General features: G+C 41.8%; 1 protein-coding gene across 2 annotated transcripts in view; it reads right to left on the reverse strand.

Annotated features, from left to right (window-relative positions):
- Positions 1-9,495: 9,495 nt before the first annotated feature.
- The window catches only part of ATG2B (autophagy related 2B), a 73,686-nt gene continuing 63,983 nt past the window's right edge, over positions 9,496-19,198 (reverse strand). For both annotated transcript variants that reach the window (XM_069559398.1, XM_069559397.1), the window contains exons 37-42: positions 16,483-16,552; positions 16,129-16,211; positions 15,455-15,576; positions 14,711-14,865; positions 13,905-14,054; positions 9,496-10,823 (exon numbers count right to left, since the gene is read on the reverse strand). In XM_069559398.1, the coding sequence (XP_069415499.1) occupies positions 10,593-10,823; positions 13,905-14,054; positions 14,711-14,865; positions 15,455-15,576; positions 16,129-16,211; positions 16,483-16,552 (811 nt within the window). In that variant the 3' untranslated portion in view covers positions 9,496-10,592. The remainder of the gene's footprint in view (positions 10,824-13,904; positions 14,055-14,710; positions 14,866-15,454; positions 15,577-16,128; positions 16,212-16,482; positions 16,553-19,198) is intronic.

A 19,198-nucleotide genomic window follows, 5' to 3' on the forward strand; every position in this document is an offset into this window, starting at 1 on the left:
GAGAAACTGAGGTGCAGCCAAGTTAGGGGACTAGCTCAAGGTCAGTCTTTGGGGTAGAGAGTGGGCTGGAACCCCAGTTTAGCAAACGGGACATAAAGACTAAAAAGATGACTTTCAAAATGAAACCCGGTATGAAAGATTAAGGAGAGTTTTGCGGAAGATAGTATTTAAAAGAAAACAGGTGGGATGAAGGGGAAGTAAGTAAAACCAGTTTAAACTTAAATATTTGGCCTTACTGTTACATATATGAAAAGAGAATCTCTAACAATTGAGCTATGATATTGATGAAATGAAGTGAAATGAAAGTCACTCAGTCATGTCCACCTCTTTGCAACCCCATAGATAGTCCACACCAACTCTATGGACATGAGTTTGAGTAAACTGTGGGAGTTGGTGATGGACAGCAAGGCCTGGGGTGCTGCAGTCCATGGGGTCACAGAGTCAGACATGACTGAGCAACTGAACTGAACTGAACTAAGATAGTCCATGGAATTCTCCAAGCAAGAATACTGGAGTGGGCAGCCAGTATTGATGATATTGATAATGATTTTTAAATAGCATAGTTTTTTGAGGGGTGTGGGGATTGTGCATAACTTTTACTAAATGTTAAGTGCTTTTCAAATCATAGCCTTGAGCTCTTCATTGCTCTAAAAATAAATAGGCCACATCTGGGCTGACAAAGGCTCTCATTAGGTTTTGGAAGCAACGTTAATACTTGGCAGTGAGCAGTCATGTTTTCCTTTATACCTCAATGAAATCTAAATGTAAGAGAATGTTTTGCCCTCTTCTGACAGCCTTAGAAATTCTTGCTGTAAAGATGTGCTAATGTTCATTTTCCTCAGAAAACCCAGAACCGCAAAGACTTTGCCTCCAGCACCCTCCTTGACTTTTATTTCCACGTGCTACCCAAGATGTACCCTTCAAGTCAAATTTCCCTGGAACCAGTCAATCCTGAACATCAGGCTGAAAAGGGAACTGGCTTCTCTGGCTTTCCCAAAGCTGCCCCGGCTCTGTGTTTAATGCCAGGAAAGCAGACGTCTGGATGGCAGCAAAAGAGGAGACCAGGTGGCATCTTCAAAATCAGGAATTCCAGTTCTAAGACTATTTTGAGTGACTTCTCCTTTCCTTGGCTTCGTAAAATGCCACCCAATTTCTCAGAAGCAAGACAGACTGATTTTATAAGGAACAAAAGGCTGGAATAATTAGCCATGTCTAATCTGTCTTATATTAGATTTTGATATCTTCTCAGGGGGTTCCAAGTTCCCCAAAGTCGAGGACCATATCTTTCATAGGACTTGCCAGGTGACACTACTGGTAAAGGTTTCACTTGAAAATGCAGGAGACACAAGAGATGCAGCTTCAATCAATCCCTGGATTGGGAAGATTCCCCTGGAGGAGGAAATGACAACTCACTCCAGTATTTTTGCCTGGAGAATCCCATGGACAGAGGAGCCTGGTGGGCTAGAGTCCATGAGGTCACCAGGAGTTGGATACAACGAACACACACACACACACATGTATCTTTCAAATCTACCCCAGGGCGTTACTCATCGCAGGCATTCAGGAAACGGTAACCATAATATCTAACACTTAGATAGTGCTTACTATGTGTCAGCCACTATTCTAAGCACTTAGCATACGTGAACTCAAATAATCCTCATAAAATCCTATTATTAGCTCCATTTTATAGAGGAGGAAACTGATGCACAGAAAGGTTCAGCAACTTCCCCAAGGCCACACAGCTAACAAGCAGTGCAGCCTGGTTTTCTATCCAGGCAGTTTGACTCAAAAATATACATTCTTAGCCACTACCCCTGTGGCCCCCAATGTGTCTGCACAGTAGTCACCTGGAGAGCTTCGAAAACACACCTTCAAAAAGGGCATTTAATACATTGAACTGTGATTTAATTAGGATTTCCCTGGTGGCTCTGACGGTAAAGCATCTGTCTACAATGCAGGAGACCTGGGTTCGATCCCTGTGTTGGGAATATCCCCTGGAGAAGGAAATGGCAACCCACTCCAGGACTGTTGCCTGGGTTTTGGAATTTTTAAAAGCTCCTCGGGTGATTCCAATACACTGACAAGTTTTGAGAAGCACTACATTATACTATCCTGCCTCATCCCTCAGCCAATGTTTGCTGAATCTAATTTGTTTGCTCCATGAGGAACTGCTTTCAGGAGTGTAAACAAACAAAGGGGGGGGGGGGAAAGTCCAACTTAGTTGTATCAAATTACCTTGGAGTGTAACTAAGTGTAATTCCAGCAGAGCATGTGCTAAGAGCATGGGTCTGGAGTCAGACATTCTCTGATTAAAATCTCTGCACGAATCTCTGCAGGTAGCAGGTGTGAGTGGAAAATGTTGCCTGCCGATCAGTAAACAAACGATGGCTACAGCCACCTAGCCGCTGCAGCTGCCTTGGTGGTGAGGAAAGGCAGGATGCAGACAAACGGGTTGCCTGTTGCCGTGCCTGCAGCCACTGCGGCCGCCCCTACTGTGTGTACCCTGAGGGGACTCAGGATGAGAAAACACCAGGGGCTCAACCCAGATAGCTGAGGCGCACACCAAAGGAACGGGGCGAAGGAGTCTAGACTCTCACACCTTCCCACCCCCACCCCCCACCCCGCCCCCGCAGAAAAGTGCTAAAGTCCTTAATTTGAGACGAGTGTCTTCTTCAATTAACAGCTATCTTTGGATGTCCAACCACCTGGTATTTGCAAAAACTTCTATTTGCCTTGGCTCCCTCCATACCTCTTTAGAGAAGTCGCTCAGAGCTATCTGAGAGGCTGTCTTCTAGGTTGAAATGCTCAGAAAGGCTACAAAATAAAAAATTATTCTCGACCTTGAGGTTGTGTTTTTTTTTTTTTCCCCGACAGGAGTCTGGCTAGCTTCTCAACAATCCCTATTTCCTTCCTGGGCACACAGCAAGACTACATTCCCCAGCTTCCCTTGCAGCTGGATGGGATCACAGCTGCAAGGTCAGCTAGGTCAGATAAGATTCTGACCAATAGAATGTGGGCAAAAGTCTCCAGCCCTAGGCGATCCTCTCTCTCCTGTGAGGCAGAGCCACAAGATGGAAGAAGCCCGGGCTCCTCCATCACCACTTAGAGGAGGGCTGCCAGATATTCAGCAGCACTGGACTTGATGGAAATGAGAAATAAACTTTTTTTGTTAAACTGCTAGGATTTGGGGGTTTATCTGCCATCAGCATATTAAAAAGCAGAGACATTACTTTGTCAACAAAGGTCCGTCTAGTCAAGGCTATGGTTTTTCCAGGAGTCATGTAAGGATGTGAAAGTTGGACTATAAAGAAAGCTGAGCGCTGAAAAATGGATGCTTTTGAACTGCGGTGTTGGAGAAGACTCTTGAGAGTCCCTTGGACTGCAAGGAGATCCAACCAGTCCATCCTAAAGGTGATCAGTCCTGGGTGTTCATTGGAAGGACTGATGTTGAAGCTGAAACTCCAATACTTTGGCCACCTGATGAGAAGAGCTGACTCATTTGAAAAGACCCTGATGCTGGGAAAGATTGAGGGCAGGAGAAGGGATCACAGAGAATAAGATGGTTGGATGGCATCACTGACTCAATGGACATGAATTTGGGTAAACTCCAGGAGTTGGACTGGGAGGCCTGGCATGCCGCAGTTCGTGGGGTTGTGAAGAGTTGGACACGACTGAGCAACTGAATGGAACTGAACTGTCATCAGTGACTAACGTTTGTTAACTAGCACGTTGTATGGCTTTGGGTAGGTGACTTATCCTAAGGCTCTTGTGTTGGCATGTGCAGAATGAAGACAATAGTGTCTGAATGCTGGACAGCTTTCATTTGCCCCCCTCAGATCCATTCTCCACCCCTCTGCTCTGTTTTCCACTGTGCTTTCTGCCAGGATAAGCTTGAGATACTGGACTATAGGCTCAACCTGTGAGAAGCTCCAGCAGGAGATGGGAGGGTGGGAGCCCAAGGAGGCCAAATAGTTGTCGTACCCCTCTGGCTCCTTGGCTCCACCTAAGGCTATAGCCACTGTCCGGCAGCCCTCTCCTTCAGCTACAGGTTCTGTGAGTCCCTGCTTTGTCCCTCAGGCCTGCGAGGAGGCTTAGCCTCAGTATCCCGAAGGACGGACTAGAGGAGGAGAAGGAGCCTCACATTCCTGCAGCCAAGGGGAGCAGGAAAACGTCAGCCATCACTGGAGTCACAGACCTGAGGCCCGGGGAAGACCCAGAGTCAGCTCTCAAGGCGCTTCGGGTCTCCTGCGCCCCTGCTCACCTATGCCAAGTCCCCTCCTTACGCTGCCCTCGGTCACCTCAGTGGCTGTCTGCTCCCTGCCAGGACTCCAGCTGATAGTGAATGTGAACGCCATGTTGTTGAGGCTGAACAAAGTAGTAGTCACATAGCAAATACTTAACACACTTGACTTTAAAATGAGAAATGTGCCACAAAGTGTCTTGACAGGAGTGTGTGCTATCGTAAAGAGGTGAGAGTGGCTGGGCCTGTCTGAAAATTATCATCTTTAAGCTGAGATAAGGAGGAACCAGGCAGAATATTCTAGAACGTAACGTGGGGAAGCTCTTAGGCACTGTTCGCACTCCAGGTTGCACATGATTTTCACCAGGGAAGCTTTTAACCCAGCGATTTGCACCAGGGTTTTTTTTTTTTTTGCCACCCAGAGGACATTTGGCCAAGTCTGGAGACCTTTTGGTTTACACAGCTGGGGAGGTGCGACTTGCATGTACTAAGCCCAAGGACGTTATGAAACATCTCACAATGTGCAGGACAGACCCGCAGAACGTAACCAGCCCCAAGGGCAAGATTCTTTTAACTGGAAGGACTCTAATTTAGCCCCATTCCCAGCCTTATGACTGTGACTGGAACCCAACCAGGAGAGGGGAGAGGGGTGAAGACACAGGATAAGCAACTTTGTCAGACTCAAGCATTCTAAGAGCCTTTAACCTCAACTTTTTAGCAGAACTTCTTTCTTGGTTTCCTTATTAGTGAAGAGTTTTCACTAATTTAGACAATTGCACCTCTTAAATGAAATCCTAGAATGAGCATGGGCAACTACCTGACCTCTCTGAACCTCAGTCTCTTCCTCTGGAAAACAAAGACTATTATAACCATCCCTCAGAGGGGCTATGAAGTTATGCAAATAATATAATACCTGGCTCACAGCAGGCACCTCACAAAGCTTCGCTTCCCTCTCTCTCACGAGTATGGGGGAGAAATGGATACATACGAATGTATGGCTGAATCCCTTTGCTGTCTACCTGAAACTCTCACAACATTGTTAATTGGCTATATCCCAATATAAAATAAGTTTTTTTTATAAAAAGTCATGTGTGAGGTGTGTTGTGACCCATGACTTTTCTCTGATGGTGCAAAGTGAACGGTCATGTAATGAGATCTGTCATCAAAGTATCTTTCAAACTATTGTCTTTAAGAATAAATATTTCTTTAAAATATTCCTAAGTAATAAGATTCCTCCAAAAAGAACAGATTTTTCAAGTATTTATCTAGGTCCCTAAGACCAAAACTATGTGTTTGCTGCAAGTCTACATTTTAGAGATAAAATAACTAATGCAGCAATTAATATCCAAAAGGGGGAAGGAGTGGCAGACTCTAACAGAATATGCCCTGTATACTGATATCTCAGAAACCGGTAGCAGGTAAGCTACAAGATTTGCTCTAAGTACCAGGATCAGAGGAAGACCATTTCCCAAGAACAGGATCTGACACAGACCTACCCTCTGCTTCGAAAAATGTTAATACAGGCTTTTTATACAGGAAGCATTTCTTGGAGAGAGAGACCATAGTGTTTAAAGCAAACTCCGAAGAGTAAATATTTTAATTTTCTTCAAGAATATCCTTAAATTCATAATACTTTAAATAGTCACACTAACAAGTTAACATAGCCACAAAAATACTCAGACAGCATCAGTATTCTTAAAGTATTTACATTTAGAATTACTTCCATGAGGAAACAGCAACGACGACAGTCAACATACACGACGTGCTTTTCACTTGTGGTGAGAACAATTCAATGTCCAAAATAAATCGGGATGGATTAATGTAAGAGCTGAACTGGAGTCCCTACCAAATTTCGCAATGGAAAAGCAAACAGTCCTGTTGCCAACAGTCTTGTGTGACTGGCAAATTATACAAACAACGTTAAGACAAATCCAACTAGAAATTGGAAGCTGCCATGTCATATATACAAAATACATGGGAAACAGCAAAGTAAACATATTCTTAAAGGAGGGGCTGCGATTTCAACCCCGCCTCCCACCACCACCGCCCCGCAGCCCCGAGACACACACAGCACTAGAGATGCCCTTGAGTCAGCTAATGTCAAGTCTACAATCTCCTGAAATACATCAGAGAGCACTCTGGTGTTTTCTATGAGGCTACGTGCTTGAAACCAAGGGGCTGACACTGGGTACAGGAGGCAAAAAAAAAAAATGTGCAACACCTGTTTTTCAAAATCACTGACATTTCAAAATATGAATTGTTGAAACTCACTTAAATTTCGTATTCCCCGCCCCAAAGAAACTAATTGTGATGTACTAGACGGCCTTCTCTATCTTTGACTTGTAGACACTACCATGAAAAGGAAATTATTTTGATTAAAACTGGCTGACTTGCAACTGTGCATATAAAGTCTATTACAGGGAGCCGAGTGCCTAGCATGATCCTGAAACTATTGAGATAAAAATATATTGGCATTAAAGCACTCAGTTATTCTCAATGAAAAGACTGACTGTTATCTTCCAGTAAAAAGAAACAAGATTTTTTGGTAAGAGGAAAAAAAATCTTTTTTCCCCACCTTCATTATCTATACACTATCTAAACAACTTTCCTTTTTAACCTGAGACTCACAAACTTATATTTGATTTATTCAATTTGGTACCAATGGGTACATCCAATTGATGCATCTGCAGATAACCAAGTATTACTTTGTATTTGCATAGGGCCTTTTACTTTCAAGAGGCTTAAAGAACTTTACAGACATTTTCTCTCATGTCTTAGGTCATGTCAAGAGGACGTGAAGGGAAGCAGGGAACAGACTGCTCGCCACAGACCACTAGCCCTGCCACAGTCCCCATGAAGCTGAGGAAAGACTCCACGAAGGTCAGAGAAAACTGAAGCAAAGCAGAGTTAAATGATTATCCTTAAGTCAGGTCACGTGGCTTTTATATATGAGATCTAAATTAATGTTAAGATAATAAACTGTTAATCCTAAAACTACTTAGTGCAAAAGTGTGGACTTCTGGTTTAAAACTGCTGAACTCCACCTCTGCCCTGTCTCTTCTCTCTGGTGAGGGCAAGCTTGAGGCACACGACCCAACTCGACAGTACCCAAGGGTGGCAAGCGGCCCCCAAGCAGCAGGCGTAGTTGTTTGACCTGTTTGAGAATTGAACAAAGGCACCAAACCTACAGAACGGAGTTTTTAAAGGAGGTGGTTAAAAAGTTATTCCCTTAAAAACTGAAACTATTTCAACAGCATTTAAAAGTGACACACAGCAGGACCAAGAAATACTAGCTTTTTGTCTTTTTGCCATTTTAGGCACATTGCTACTTGGGAAGATTTTTTTTTTTTCTTGAGTTCTGTATTATAAAAATATTGATGTTGCATACATGTGCTTAAGTGGGAATCCAAATTGGACTCAAGCTTTACTAAAATGGAAGTCTTTGCTATGATATCTACAAAAAATATGCCATTCTATCTGTCCTAAAAGGCGAGCGCTGAGTGGACATTGTACTTGTAAACAATAGCCATCTGTGGACAGACAGGCAGGGAAACTGGGGGATCCCAATCAGCCCGAATCAAGAGAAGACGTCACCATGGCCCCTGCTGCCCTTATAACGTAAGGCAGTCTTACTGTGCTCCTGTAAGCCTGTGAGGTTCTGAAACTCACTGATGCTTCCTGATCGAGCTTGCTTACCTGGACCCTCGGGGGGATACACACACGGACTCAATGCAGCGATACATGGACATGCTCAGTCTGCCCCATGCAGAGGTCAGCCTTGAAGGCACCGTTCAGAAACACATTAGTCGAAGAGATCAGAGACCCGGAGGAGCTGGGGCTTCTGCGGGTGCCATACGGCCAGGGCTCTTGCTTGACAATGCCACCTGTTCAAGGTGTCACAGGCCTCGGGCCCACGACTAAGTGCTACATCCCACACCATCATTCACACTCGCATGCTTGCTCGCACACATGTGCACACTCCAATCATCTGAAAATCTCTGCTGTCGTAAGAAGCCTCTTCATTTACAGAGGGGGACACTGAGGCTTAGAGCTGAACGTCTTGGCAAAGTCACCACTTGGTAAGTCACAGACCTGGCCACACAAGCATCCTGCCAACACGCTTTACTGTGTCAGCATGGCGTAAAAGTTCGAAAAGACACTATTAAAAAAGAAAAAAATTAAGGATATTTAACAATGGCAAAGTGTTCAAACACACACAGTTCATCCACGTAAACACCTCAGGTAAAGAGCATCTTGGTTAAAGTGACAACGAACAGATCCTTGACACTGAATCTTTCTGAGACACAAGGTTTCTGATCCCTCAGGTAGATTCTATCAAAAGCAGGAGGGCAGAAGAGACAGCCATGGAAATTACATAATAAATCTATGCTTAATGGGACTTATAAACTCAACCTGTCAAAAAATGGGTCCATTTGCAACTCAGAGTACAGAGAAGAGGATGATTATTTCTCCCTATACTAATTAAGTTCAATTAGATACAGTATGGAAAATATATTTAAAAGTTAAGGAGATTTTATATTTTTAAATTTGAGCATTTTTCAGTTGGATTGCTCATCACAGATACCATACCCAGCATGTTCTGTGTAAGGGAAAATGCTGGGATTGATGCAAGGGTGCCCAGAGAGCGCCCCAGAAGCAGGCTGAAGCTTCATACAGTAAACAGCCATGATTCATGTTTACTCAGGACCACGTTCTAGGTGGGCTCCATCCAGCTGGGGCCTAGTAACAAATGGTCCTCTGACGCTTCAATAGGTGGTTTTCTGAGCACTGGCCTTTCAAGTTTTTCAGCAGTAAAAAGAGAACAAGACAGCATTACACGCTACTTAACAAAATTTTACAAATTTTAAATGTTCAGATTTTTGCTTTCTTGTAGAAAGTTTCAAGAATGAAACTGATTCAATGCCATTTTTCAAACCCCAAACTGAAAGTAGTTCTGAAATTCAACTTCAACTTGATGACATCCCCCCATTCTAGGAAATGAGAGAGTTCACATCATGACACTTTAAATAGAGGATGCATACAAAGTCCTATGTTTTCTTCCTGCTAGATTAATCTAAAGTCAGAGATGGAGTTCTGGAGAACCATTTCCTTCTCACATCTAGGTAATGATCTGCTTAACATTAACCAAAATCAATTTTGAGAAAGTGTTCCCAAGGATTTTGGAGTAAATCCTAGCATTGCATCTATGAATATGCTCTAAGAGAAGCAAAATATTCATGGAAGCATAAAACAACTTTACCTTTAAATAAAAATACTTTATTCATTCCTGACAGAATATCAAAATGTACATTGTTAACCAAGTAAAAATGGTGCTTCAAAATAGCTGACTAGGGCATATTTGGAGGATTTTTGGCTAATTTCAAAAGAGTAAAAACCACTTTCAATCTCTCTTTCCACAAACCACTTTCAATCTCCCTTTCCACACACCCCTAATAAGCTTGCATTATACCTGCTTAAATTTGAACAAATAAACAATTATATGGGCCCCAGTTCATCATAGAATGCACATTTTCATTACACTTAGAATAAACGAAAGTTACTACATTTGAGTTACCTTTCTTTGCCAAAAACCTTCAGACTTAGTCCTCTTTATAGTTTGTGTAACTCTGTAAATTACATGTAGAATATAGCACATGACTTGTATTAATCTAAACACACAAAACACACACACACACACACACATAATAAAGTGCAACACAACAGAACAAGCCTGCGACATTCATGTTCTCAAACTCCCACAGAAGGATTTTCTGAGCAAATGGAAACGACGTTCTTGACTGTGTGAACACTAAATCCAACAGACTGGGTTATTTTTTCCTCACTGATATTTATATTGAAAATCCTATTTGCTTTTCATTTTCCCTGTGGCTTCTGTCTCTCATTTTTAATGAAAGTTTCGAAGCTGTGATTCTCTTTAAACCTGGAGAAAAAGCAACTCCTTGGAGCAACGTAAATATAGTGCTTTCAAAGTACTCAAAATGTTTCTGAGCACCCTGTACTGTAAAAGGAGGTTTCCAATGACAGCTTGTCTGTAACAAGGAAGATTACAGTCATTTTAATAAAAGCAAGCATTTCACTAACTTGGCAGCAAATGCTTTACGGACTTTTGACATCAGCCACCAAACATGTCTACTGGAAAGTACCAACTAGCTCTAAAATGTCAAAAGGTTTTGGTTGCATGTTGCTTTGATACTAAATTATTTCACTAAGAAATGGTTTTGTTCCTGAGATGAGCACGATAACAGTGAATGAGTTTCCTCTGACGTTGCCGGTGGGACCCTCTGCTCCACATCTCCCCGCCTCGTCTTCATCAAGAACCTCGTCTGAAACATCAGTCATCCCCATGGCGCCACTTCTGCGACTCGTCCTGCCGAACATCTGGTCTGATCTGGTTTCTCATGCCGCCCAGGACGTTCGATGTCGCTTCTGTGGCGACGATCAGAGGTTTCACCACGGCCGGGGGGAGCTGGCGCAGGACTTCCCCCACGGCGCCTGTCACCCCCCGGCTCTCGTGTTCCCGAGCGGCAGTTTCATAAATGGTCTGAGCCGTGTCTGCGATTCCCTGAGGAAAGAGGGGAGAGAAGGGAGTAAATCACTGCTCAGAAGACTCTCTAAATAATCTCGTAACACACTAACTACAGAGTTCATCAAGAGCAGGTCTGTAACCAGATGGAAATCAAAGCAGAAACTGTACTTTTGAGATAACCCAGGATAATTACTTTTATGACAATTCTAAGGGAAAGTAGTAGTCCTTCGGTTGTGTCCAACTCTTTGTGACCCCATGGACCATAGCCCACTAGGCTCCTCTGTCCATGGAATTCTCCAGCCAAGAATACTAGAGTGGGCTGCCATTTCCTTCTCCAAAGGGAAAGTAAGGGACAATTACAATTCAGCATTTTGTTGTGACACTTACGTACAGAAAATGTAGCTAGACTATACAGTTTCACACAGGGATGTGCACGGAAATAGTTAATACTCCAAGAATAGCTTCTCTGGCACAATTAATCACTCTGGTTAAATCAAATTTAGCAAACAAAGCTTCCTGAATAAATATAATCACTAAATGAACATGGCGATAGCTCCTATGACTCAACTGCAACAGGAAAACCTAATTCTACTGAGCTCCAAAAAATAAGTTAATTAGTTTTAAATTACTGGCTATGCAGCAGAAAAGATAACTGGAACATTCAATTAAGATAAGAGACTAAATAAAACACTTTATTAAATAGAGAAAACTCTGAGAACACAAAGCAGGAACACGTTTAATAAGCAGAAATGAAGTTTTTGCAGCATTTTTCATCCTTCTTACAACAGTGTGACATGAAAATAATCATGACTGCTGAGCTTTAGAGCTGAACATGTAAATGTGTGGGTCAAGCCAGGGTGGTAAAACGTCGCACGGTTGTCACTGGTCAGTCGTCACATACGGGTTTCAAATCTTTCCTGTTTAACTCAGGATCCCTAAGGGCCACAAAGCACTGTCCTCTTGTGACCATGTCAGTGAAGGGCATAGAGAGAAGAACTTCACACTCTCAGGGAAATTGAGGAACCTTGTCCTGGCCCCAAATCTAGTCTGCACTTTCACAATCTGTGAAGTGTTAGTTGCGCAATCGTGCCTGACTCTTTGTGACACCATGGACTGTAGCCTGCCAAGCCCCTCTGTACGCTGGATTTTCCAGGCAAGAATACCGAAGTGGGTAGCCATTCCCTCTTCAGGGGATCTTCCTGACCCAGGAACCATCGTCTCCTGCGTCTCCTGCCCCGGCAGGCATTCTTTACTACTGCGCCACCCGGGAAGCCCAAAGTACTGCACACCCCAGTGCGGTAATATCCTGCTGCCAGCAGCCCCTGCTACGCCTCAAAGCCCAGGATCGTTTTTACAAACCTGATTTCTAACATGTCTACTGATAACTGGCCCAATCCTGACATCTACAGGAAGAGAACTGACAGGTAACCAGCTCTCTTTATTCTCCCGACTAAATCTCTTTTTAAAGAGAGGTGACCAATGGCCTTGCCTTTATTTAGCCATTAATACACAGCTTTACTTCAGTGGTCTTCCTGCATTTGGAACCACAGAGGTTACTTTCGTTAGGTAAAAGACTGTCCTAAGGCACTTCTGTCTGTCGGAATACGACAGGGGAAAATATCATTAATGAAATCCTAATACACAAATAATAAGTAAAATTGTTAGGGGAAGCACACTGATTAAAACCGCCCACCCTGGCCAGGCACCATGGTAACCATTTGCATGAGTTGTTTTATGACAGGAGATCCTGATAAGGAATACAGAACTAATAAGCCACCACCAACTGGAAGAGTTCAGGAAAGGTCTAAAGGAGACACCATGTGTCCGTCCACTTCCCAGAATCCCTCTCGCTAGCATTCGTCTTGGCTGAGTGATGTGTGTGCCACCAGGAAAGACTCTGAATTAGAATGATAATCCCATCAGCATAAAACCCGAGACTGCGAGCCATGCAGCAGAGCAGTTCTCCTGGGTTCCCTTACCCTACTGCTCTCCAGCCGGGTGCCCTTTCCAATAAAATCTCTTGCTTTGTCAGCACATGTGTCTCCTCGGACAATTCATTTCCGAGTGTTAGACAAGAGCCCAGTTTCGGGCCCTGGAAGGGGTCCGCCTTCCTGCAACAAAATGACCTCAAACTTCCTCATATGTCAATTAAAAAAAGAAAAAGATTAAGACAGGGAGGGAATGCTCCTGTCAACATCCATAAAGAACCAGGCTTCACCGGTGCAACTAAATTACAATCTGGCAATGCTTAATAAATCTGGCAACGCTTAATAAGTCTCAGGATTCAAACAGTTACAAATCACCAATTCCACCTTTAACAATCTCTTACACATGTGAACAAGTCAGTTCAGTTCAGTTCAATCGCTCAGTCGTGTCCAACTCTTTGCAACCCCATGAATTGCAGCATGCCAGGCCTCCCTCTCCATCACCAACTCCTGGAGTTCACAAGGGGCATTTAAATGACATTCCAATAGCAGTATTTTAGGAGAAAAAATGTAAATTGTCCACCAACACGAAGATAAATAAATTATGCTATATTCACACAATGAAACATGATAAAAGTTTAAATCAGACCTACATATATCAACAAGGATGTATCTTGAAAGACAAAATTTACAGATATATATGATACCATTTATGCTAACTTTTAAAATATAAACAATAGTATTTGCTTATGATGACATACTTATATGAAACTATAAAAATATGCACAGAAAAAAAATGTACCATCTTAAGGATTGTGAATGCATGGGAATGGAATTAGGTTTGTGATTAACCTAAAAAATTTTGCTTTTTAAACAAATCTGAGGAAACTAGCAAAATACAAACATGGGTAAACTTCCCTGGTGAGTTCATGGTGTTTCTACCACCCTTGCTTGCTTCTGTCCATAAAGAGACCAGTCTTCCCATGAGATCGCTAGTCTTCTTGAGAGCCTGCAGGCCAGGATGTAGCCCTCCCCTTTCCTACACACATATCTGCACTCATCAGTGGCAAAACAGTCCCAAAGCCATCCCAGGGGTTCCTTCAGAACAAAGCCCAAGCCCTGCTGCTCTTCAGACAAACTCCTGGAAAGGACGCAGACTGCTCCTGGTCCATCCCCTGGGGCAGCCACTCACCTCCTTCACGACACTGTAGGCCTTGGCCACCCCTTCCCTCAGGTCCACTGGCTGGTGGGCTAACCGGTGATGGGGGAACCTTCTGACCTTCTTGGGCTCGATAGAAAGGGTGCCTGGAGACACCATGTCATACGCAGTCTCTGCCGCTGCCTGGATCATTTCATCAGAGAGGAAAGAGTGAGTCAGAACAAAGTCTGGGGAGTTATGCTGCAGCAGCACACTTCCTAAGGGGAGTGAGGAACCACAGAGGGACTTGCACCCTCAGGCAGGTCCTTCTGCAGCGTCTGAATTCTAACAACCAGAATGCATTCCTTTTATAACAAGAACGTTAACGTATACATTAGTATCTGCACTGAGCAGCTTTTTTCAGTTCCTCATCTCTCCTCTGAGAACACTGTTACCACGCTAGACAAGAATGCATGGTCTGTGCACAACTGGGTAAGAACAATTGGAGCTTAATACTTACTAGCAAACCTGAATACAACTATCAGCTCTCTAGTGCCTTCACTGCGTTCAGCTATGATCTTCCCACATAAATGTGGTGAAGTAAATCTGTGGCTAACTTAATAGTTATAGTTTACCTGAAATAGGCAAACAAGTTTGGCACTGTAGTCCACCACTTTATTCTACTTATTATTTAACAATGGACAGCTAATAAAAAAAATTTAATGATACTAAGTCATTACAAATAAAATATTCTCAGTGTTTTATACATTTTCACAGTGCCATTTTAAAACCAAAATAAGTCAAGTGTTTCTAATGGCTCTCCTTCTTTCTGGAGATTAAGCTGGTCTATGGAAAGATACCTGTATGGTTTGAACCATTCTGTTTGTGAGCTCGAGAGCAGCCATCGCCGTCGAGGTGCCAAAGGAGGCAGCCCCTCTCTGAAATCCTCTGACAATGCGACCGTCCTTTCGGTACTGCTCAATTGGTAACCAGACCAAGTCCTTGAGGCCTTGCACTAGAATAGCAGTCAACATACAGAAATTAATAGGAGTGCTGGAGTACAGCAGGTGAAGACAAATACTGCTTGCTTCCATTTATACAAGGTACCTAGAATAGGCAATGTATATTCCTCAAATTCATAGAGTCGGAAAATACACTGGCAGATGCCAGAGGTGGGTTAGGCGGGTGGTGAGGAATGAGGACTTAAGTGTTCAATGGGGACAGAGTTCAGTTTAGGAAAGTGACGAGTTCGGGAGGCAGATGATGGTGAGAGCCGCACAATGTGAACGTCCTCAGTGCCCCTGACATGCACAGTTAAATGTGGCCAGAACAGTATGCTTTACATTATGTGACTTTTACCACAACAAGAAAACATTTAAAAAGAAAAATACGAGCACTGGAGCTCAAATCTCTGCTATCATCCTAACCCCTGGATTTTTAACCCCTAAAATGGGAAGCAACATTTTTTGTCTATGACTAACAGGTCGATTTTTCTAGAAAGATGATCCTCACATAGATTCTCAAAGGCATCATAATCCCAAAAGGGTTAAGAATCACTGATCAGGTAAAATAAATTATCTTCTAATTAAAAAAAGAACACTCACCTAGTTGTACTAGTGAATGCATAGGCCCAACACCTCCCAGGATTCCTGGAAGCTGGTTCTTCTTAATGTCAGTAAGCCATTCGGTGATTGCATATGAGAATAATTTGTCCACACCTAGCAAACTAGAGAAAATGACTATTAATATATGGGAAGAAGAGTGAAATTTATAGGTTTACACAGTTTTTTTTTTTACTTAAGACAAAAAAGTCTACAAATTACATGGACAAAATTTTATAGATGTTCAATTTTACTACATATATATGTGTGTGTGTATACATACATTTAACCTAATTGTAATGCTAATAATTTCTATAAAAGGCTAAGGTAATATATACAAGTGTGCATTTCCACTGTTTTTACTTCTTTAACATCTAAACTTTGGCATAGGATTAATTCAATGTCTATAAATTGTCACACAGTTCTTAGCTACTAAGGACCATTACCTTGTGAACTTCCATATAGGCTAATTTATAACTTTGGGAAATTATTTAAAAAAATCCTAACTACAGCTGCTTTTTGGGGAAATGCTCTCTTCAAACTGCTACTATTCTCTCAGAATAAAAAAAAAATGCCCCTAGCCGGTAAAAATCCTCTAAAAATGAGCTCTTTGCAAATAACATTGTAAAATAATTAAATTATTACATCTTAAAGTCTCATATGATAAATCAACTTACCCATGCCGATAGAAAAGCCTCTTCAGCTTTAGTTCAGAGCAGTTTAACTGGGCGAGACCAATCAAAATCCCAGCTAATGTACCCTTTAAAATTAAAAAAAAATTCACTAATTAAGCTAAAACACCTAAAATATTTATAGCAAAAAAATACATGTATTTTATAAGACCCAACTGACATCTAAATTTTACTCATAGATTCTTAAGTAAATTATATTTACTTTAAAAATAGAATTAAATTTTAAAATCTTACACTTCATTTCAAACATATAAACTACAATCGAAAAAGTTTCCTAAAAACTGAGCCACTAGAAAAACAAATGAGGTAATTCTGTATATTTGTGCAAAATTTCCAGACCTGATCCATTGATACATGTTTCCCATGATAATCAAGTCGAATAGGAACTTCTGATGTGAATCTAAATTCTCTGAAGATAAAGAAAGAAGGGGAGTTATTTATATTAAAAACTGCTAATAGCTGAAATTAGATGTAAATTAACCTTTTCAACTGGAGAATCAAAACCACAAAATAAATAATGTGGATATATTAAGATCTAAATAAAAGAGAATGTCTTTAAGCCATATACCTTCTTAAGACAATACAACAACTAAACGATGTTAATCTTATAAATTTTATTTTATTTTAAAAACCCTTTCCTTGTTTACTAAACAAAATTTAAGTTAGAGAAATTTATTCTGGCAGGTATTCTATTTATGCAGAGAGTAAACTAACAAAAATAACTTTCAAGATTAAACCAAATAATATAATCATCACCAAGAAGTAAAAAAGAAGAGCTGAGGCATTTATTTTAGTTCCATGATGAAACACACCTCCAGAAGACCCAGACATGAACCCTAGTTTTATCAGTTATATGGGATACAGTCAAGGCAAGTAATTTAAACTTTCTCAGCCTAAGTGTCTTCCCATCAGTTAATTTTTAAATCCCACCTACATTGGTGAATTTTGACAATCTTGAAATTAATGCTTGTAAACAGGATACTGACACACTTGGGAATTCTGAATGAAATTACAATTATACACATCAAACAAAAGCAGTTGGCTTCCAAAAGTTGGACTGTAAATTGCAAGTTGAAACACATTTTACTATAGAATTAATGTCAGTGGTTATATACTAAGTTATCCCAAGTCATCCTGCAAAAGTCCTTAACCAACACTAAGAAGGAAGTGCTGAATCTACATCAGTGACTACAGGAAGTCTGGGGTCCAGGTCACCCCTCATCTTCTGAACACCCATCTGTATCTGGTTCTACAGCAACAGCCCCTCAACACCTGTGTCACCCTTCTCACTCTGTTCCTCCAAGGCATGTAAGAGCACAGATCAAATGTTTTAATTATCTGTAAGCTCAACTCAATAGAGGGGATTTTTCTCTACTCTGTCCACTGTACCTAGAACAAAATCTGACATACATAAACTGTTCAATAAATATTTGTGGAGTGAATAAATGTTTGTAGGCGAGGAGACTATTATGTCATTAACTGGAAAATGTACTGAATTTGGGATTAAGAAAACCTCCATTCTAATCCTGGCTTGGCAACTGTGTGGCCTTGAGCAAGTCACCTCTCCTCTCTTGCATTAAGTTCCTCATCAGTAAAGTGAGTAATCTAAACTATCTCACTAAGTATTACACCAGGGTCCTAGACACTCTAGCAGTTTTTGAGAGTAGAAATAGAAATCTACAAGCTATTAAGTAGTCTAATGGAAAAAACAAATATTTACCTAAGTAAGTGAGGCTACACAAACTGATTAAAAAGTGCCAAGTTTCCATGTTCTCAGACCAAAACTGTAACGATTTGATTTTCTTTTTATAATGGTTATCCAGTGTTCACAAAGAACAAAAATCGGCAGCTTATACGTGATTAATAGAAAATGAGAATTCAAATTATTTCTTAGGATACACAATTTTTTGGTAGAAAAAAATTTTAATAAAAAAGCAAAGTAGGAAAATAATAAAAGAGGCTCTTCCTTTATGATGGAAAAGTTTAGAATCACCAGAGATCCTCTATTTCAGGATCTTTCCAATTCTCACATTCTATTATATTTTCTGACTATTTTCATCAATACACAAGATATTCAAAACATGAAAACACTTTAAAATAGTTGTACTGCCTACTTAGAACTTCCCAGGTGACTCAGTGGTAAAGAATCTCCTGCCAATGCAGGAGACAAGGATTTAACTCCTGAGTAAGGAAGATTCCCTGGAGAAGGAAATGGCAACCCACTTCAGGATTCTTGCCTGGAGAATCCTATGGATTGAGGAGCCTGGGGGGCTACAGTCCATCAGGTTGCAAAGAGTCAGACATGACTCAGTGACTGAACGACAACTGCCCACTTTGGGCCACACCTAAAGTCTAACCTTAGAGAGAAAGACAGAACTTGGGAACACTGCTGTCAGCAGGAGAGGAGTACAGAAAACCAGGGAAAGGAGCTGTCTCTCATAACAGAGGTGGTTTTGATCTTTGACCTCTTTCCTTCCAATAGATCCTAGGCTCCATCCCCACTATCAAGGGCTGGGAAAGAAAGAAGGGAAGAATGAATGGAACTGGAAACGGCAGACAACCAGTTAGTGGTTGGCTGTAGTCACAGCAGCCAGCAGCAGTATAGGGACCTGGGTTTCCCTATGATGCCAACTTAGCCAGAGGGCAGAGGGTCACAGAGACACAGCAGTGATGGGGAAGGGCAGAGAAACCAGACAGAAAATCCCCATGAGGGAAGAGGGAGGGATGCTGAAAGTGAGGTGCGTAAGGGAAAAAGACAGCATCATGGTCATGGAGACACTAACAGGCTGATCAGGAAGAGAGGGACAGAAAGAGGAAAAAGGAAGAAACTAAGAGAAGAGAAAATTCCTGCTACAGGATCAACAGGAGGACGAGTCCTGAGCCAGGGTTATTATGTGTAAATGAGAGGTACATGTGGATGGGGCCCACATATAAATGTGTGTGTGTGTTTGCGCGTGCTCAGCCATGTCCAACTCTGTGTGTGTCTGAGTGTGTCTGTGTGTGTGTGTGTGTTTGTGTGTGCTCAGCCATGTCCAACTCTTTAGAGTCCCGTGGA

Source organism: Ovis canadensis, chromosome 18, assembly GCF_042477335.2.
Source record: "Ovis canadensis isolate MfBH-ARS-UI-01 breed Bighorn chromosome 18, ARS-UI_OviCan_v2, whole genome shotgun sequence".
Lineage (NCBI taxonomy): Eukaryota > Metazoa > Chordata > Mammalia > Artiodactyla > Bovidae > Ovis > Ovis canadensis.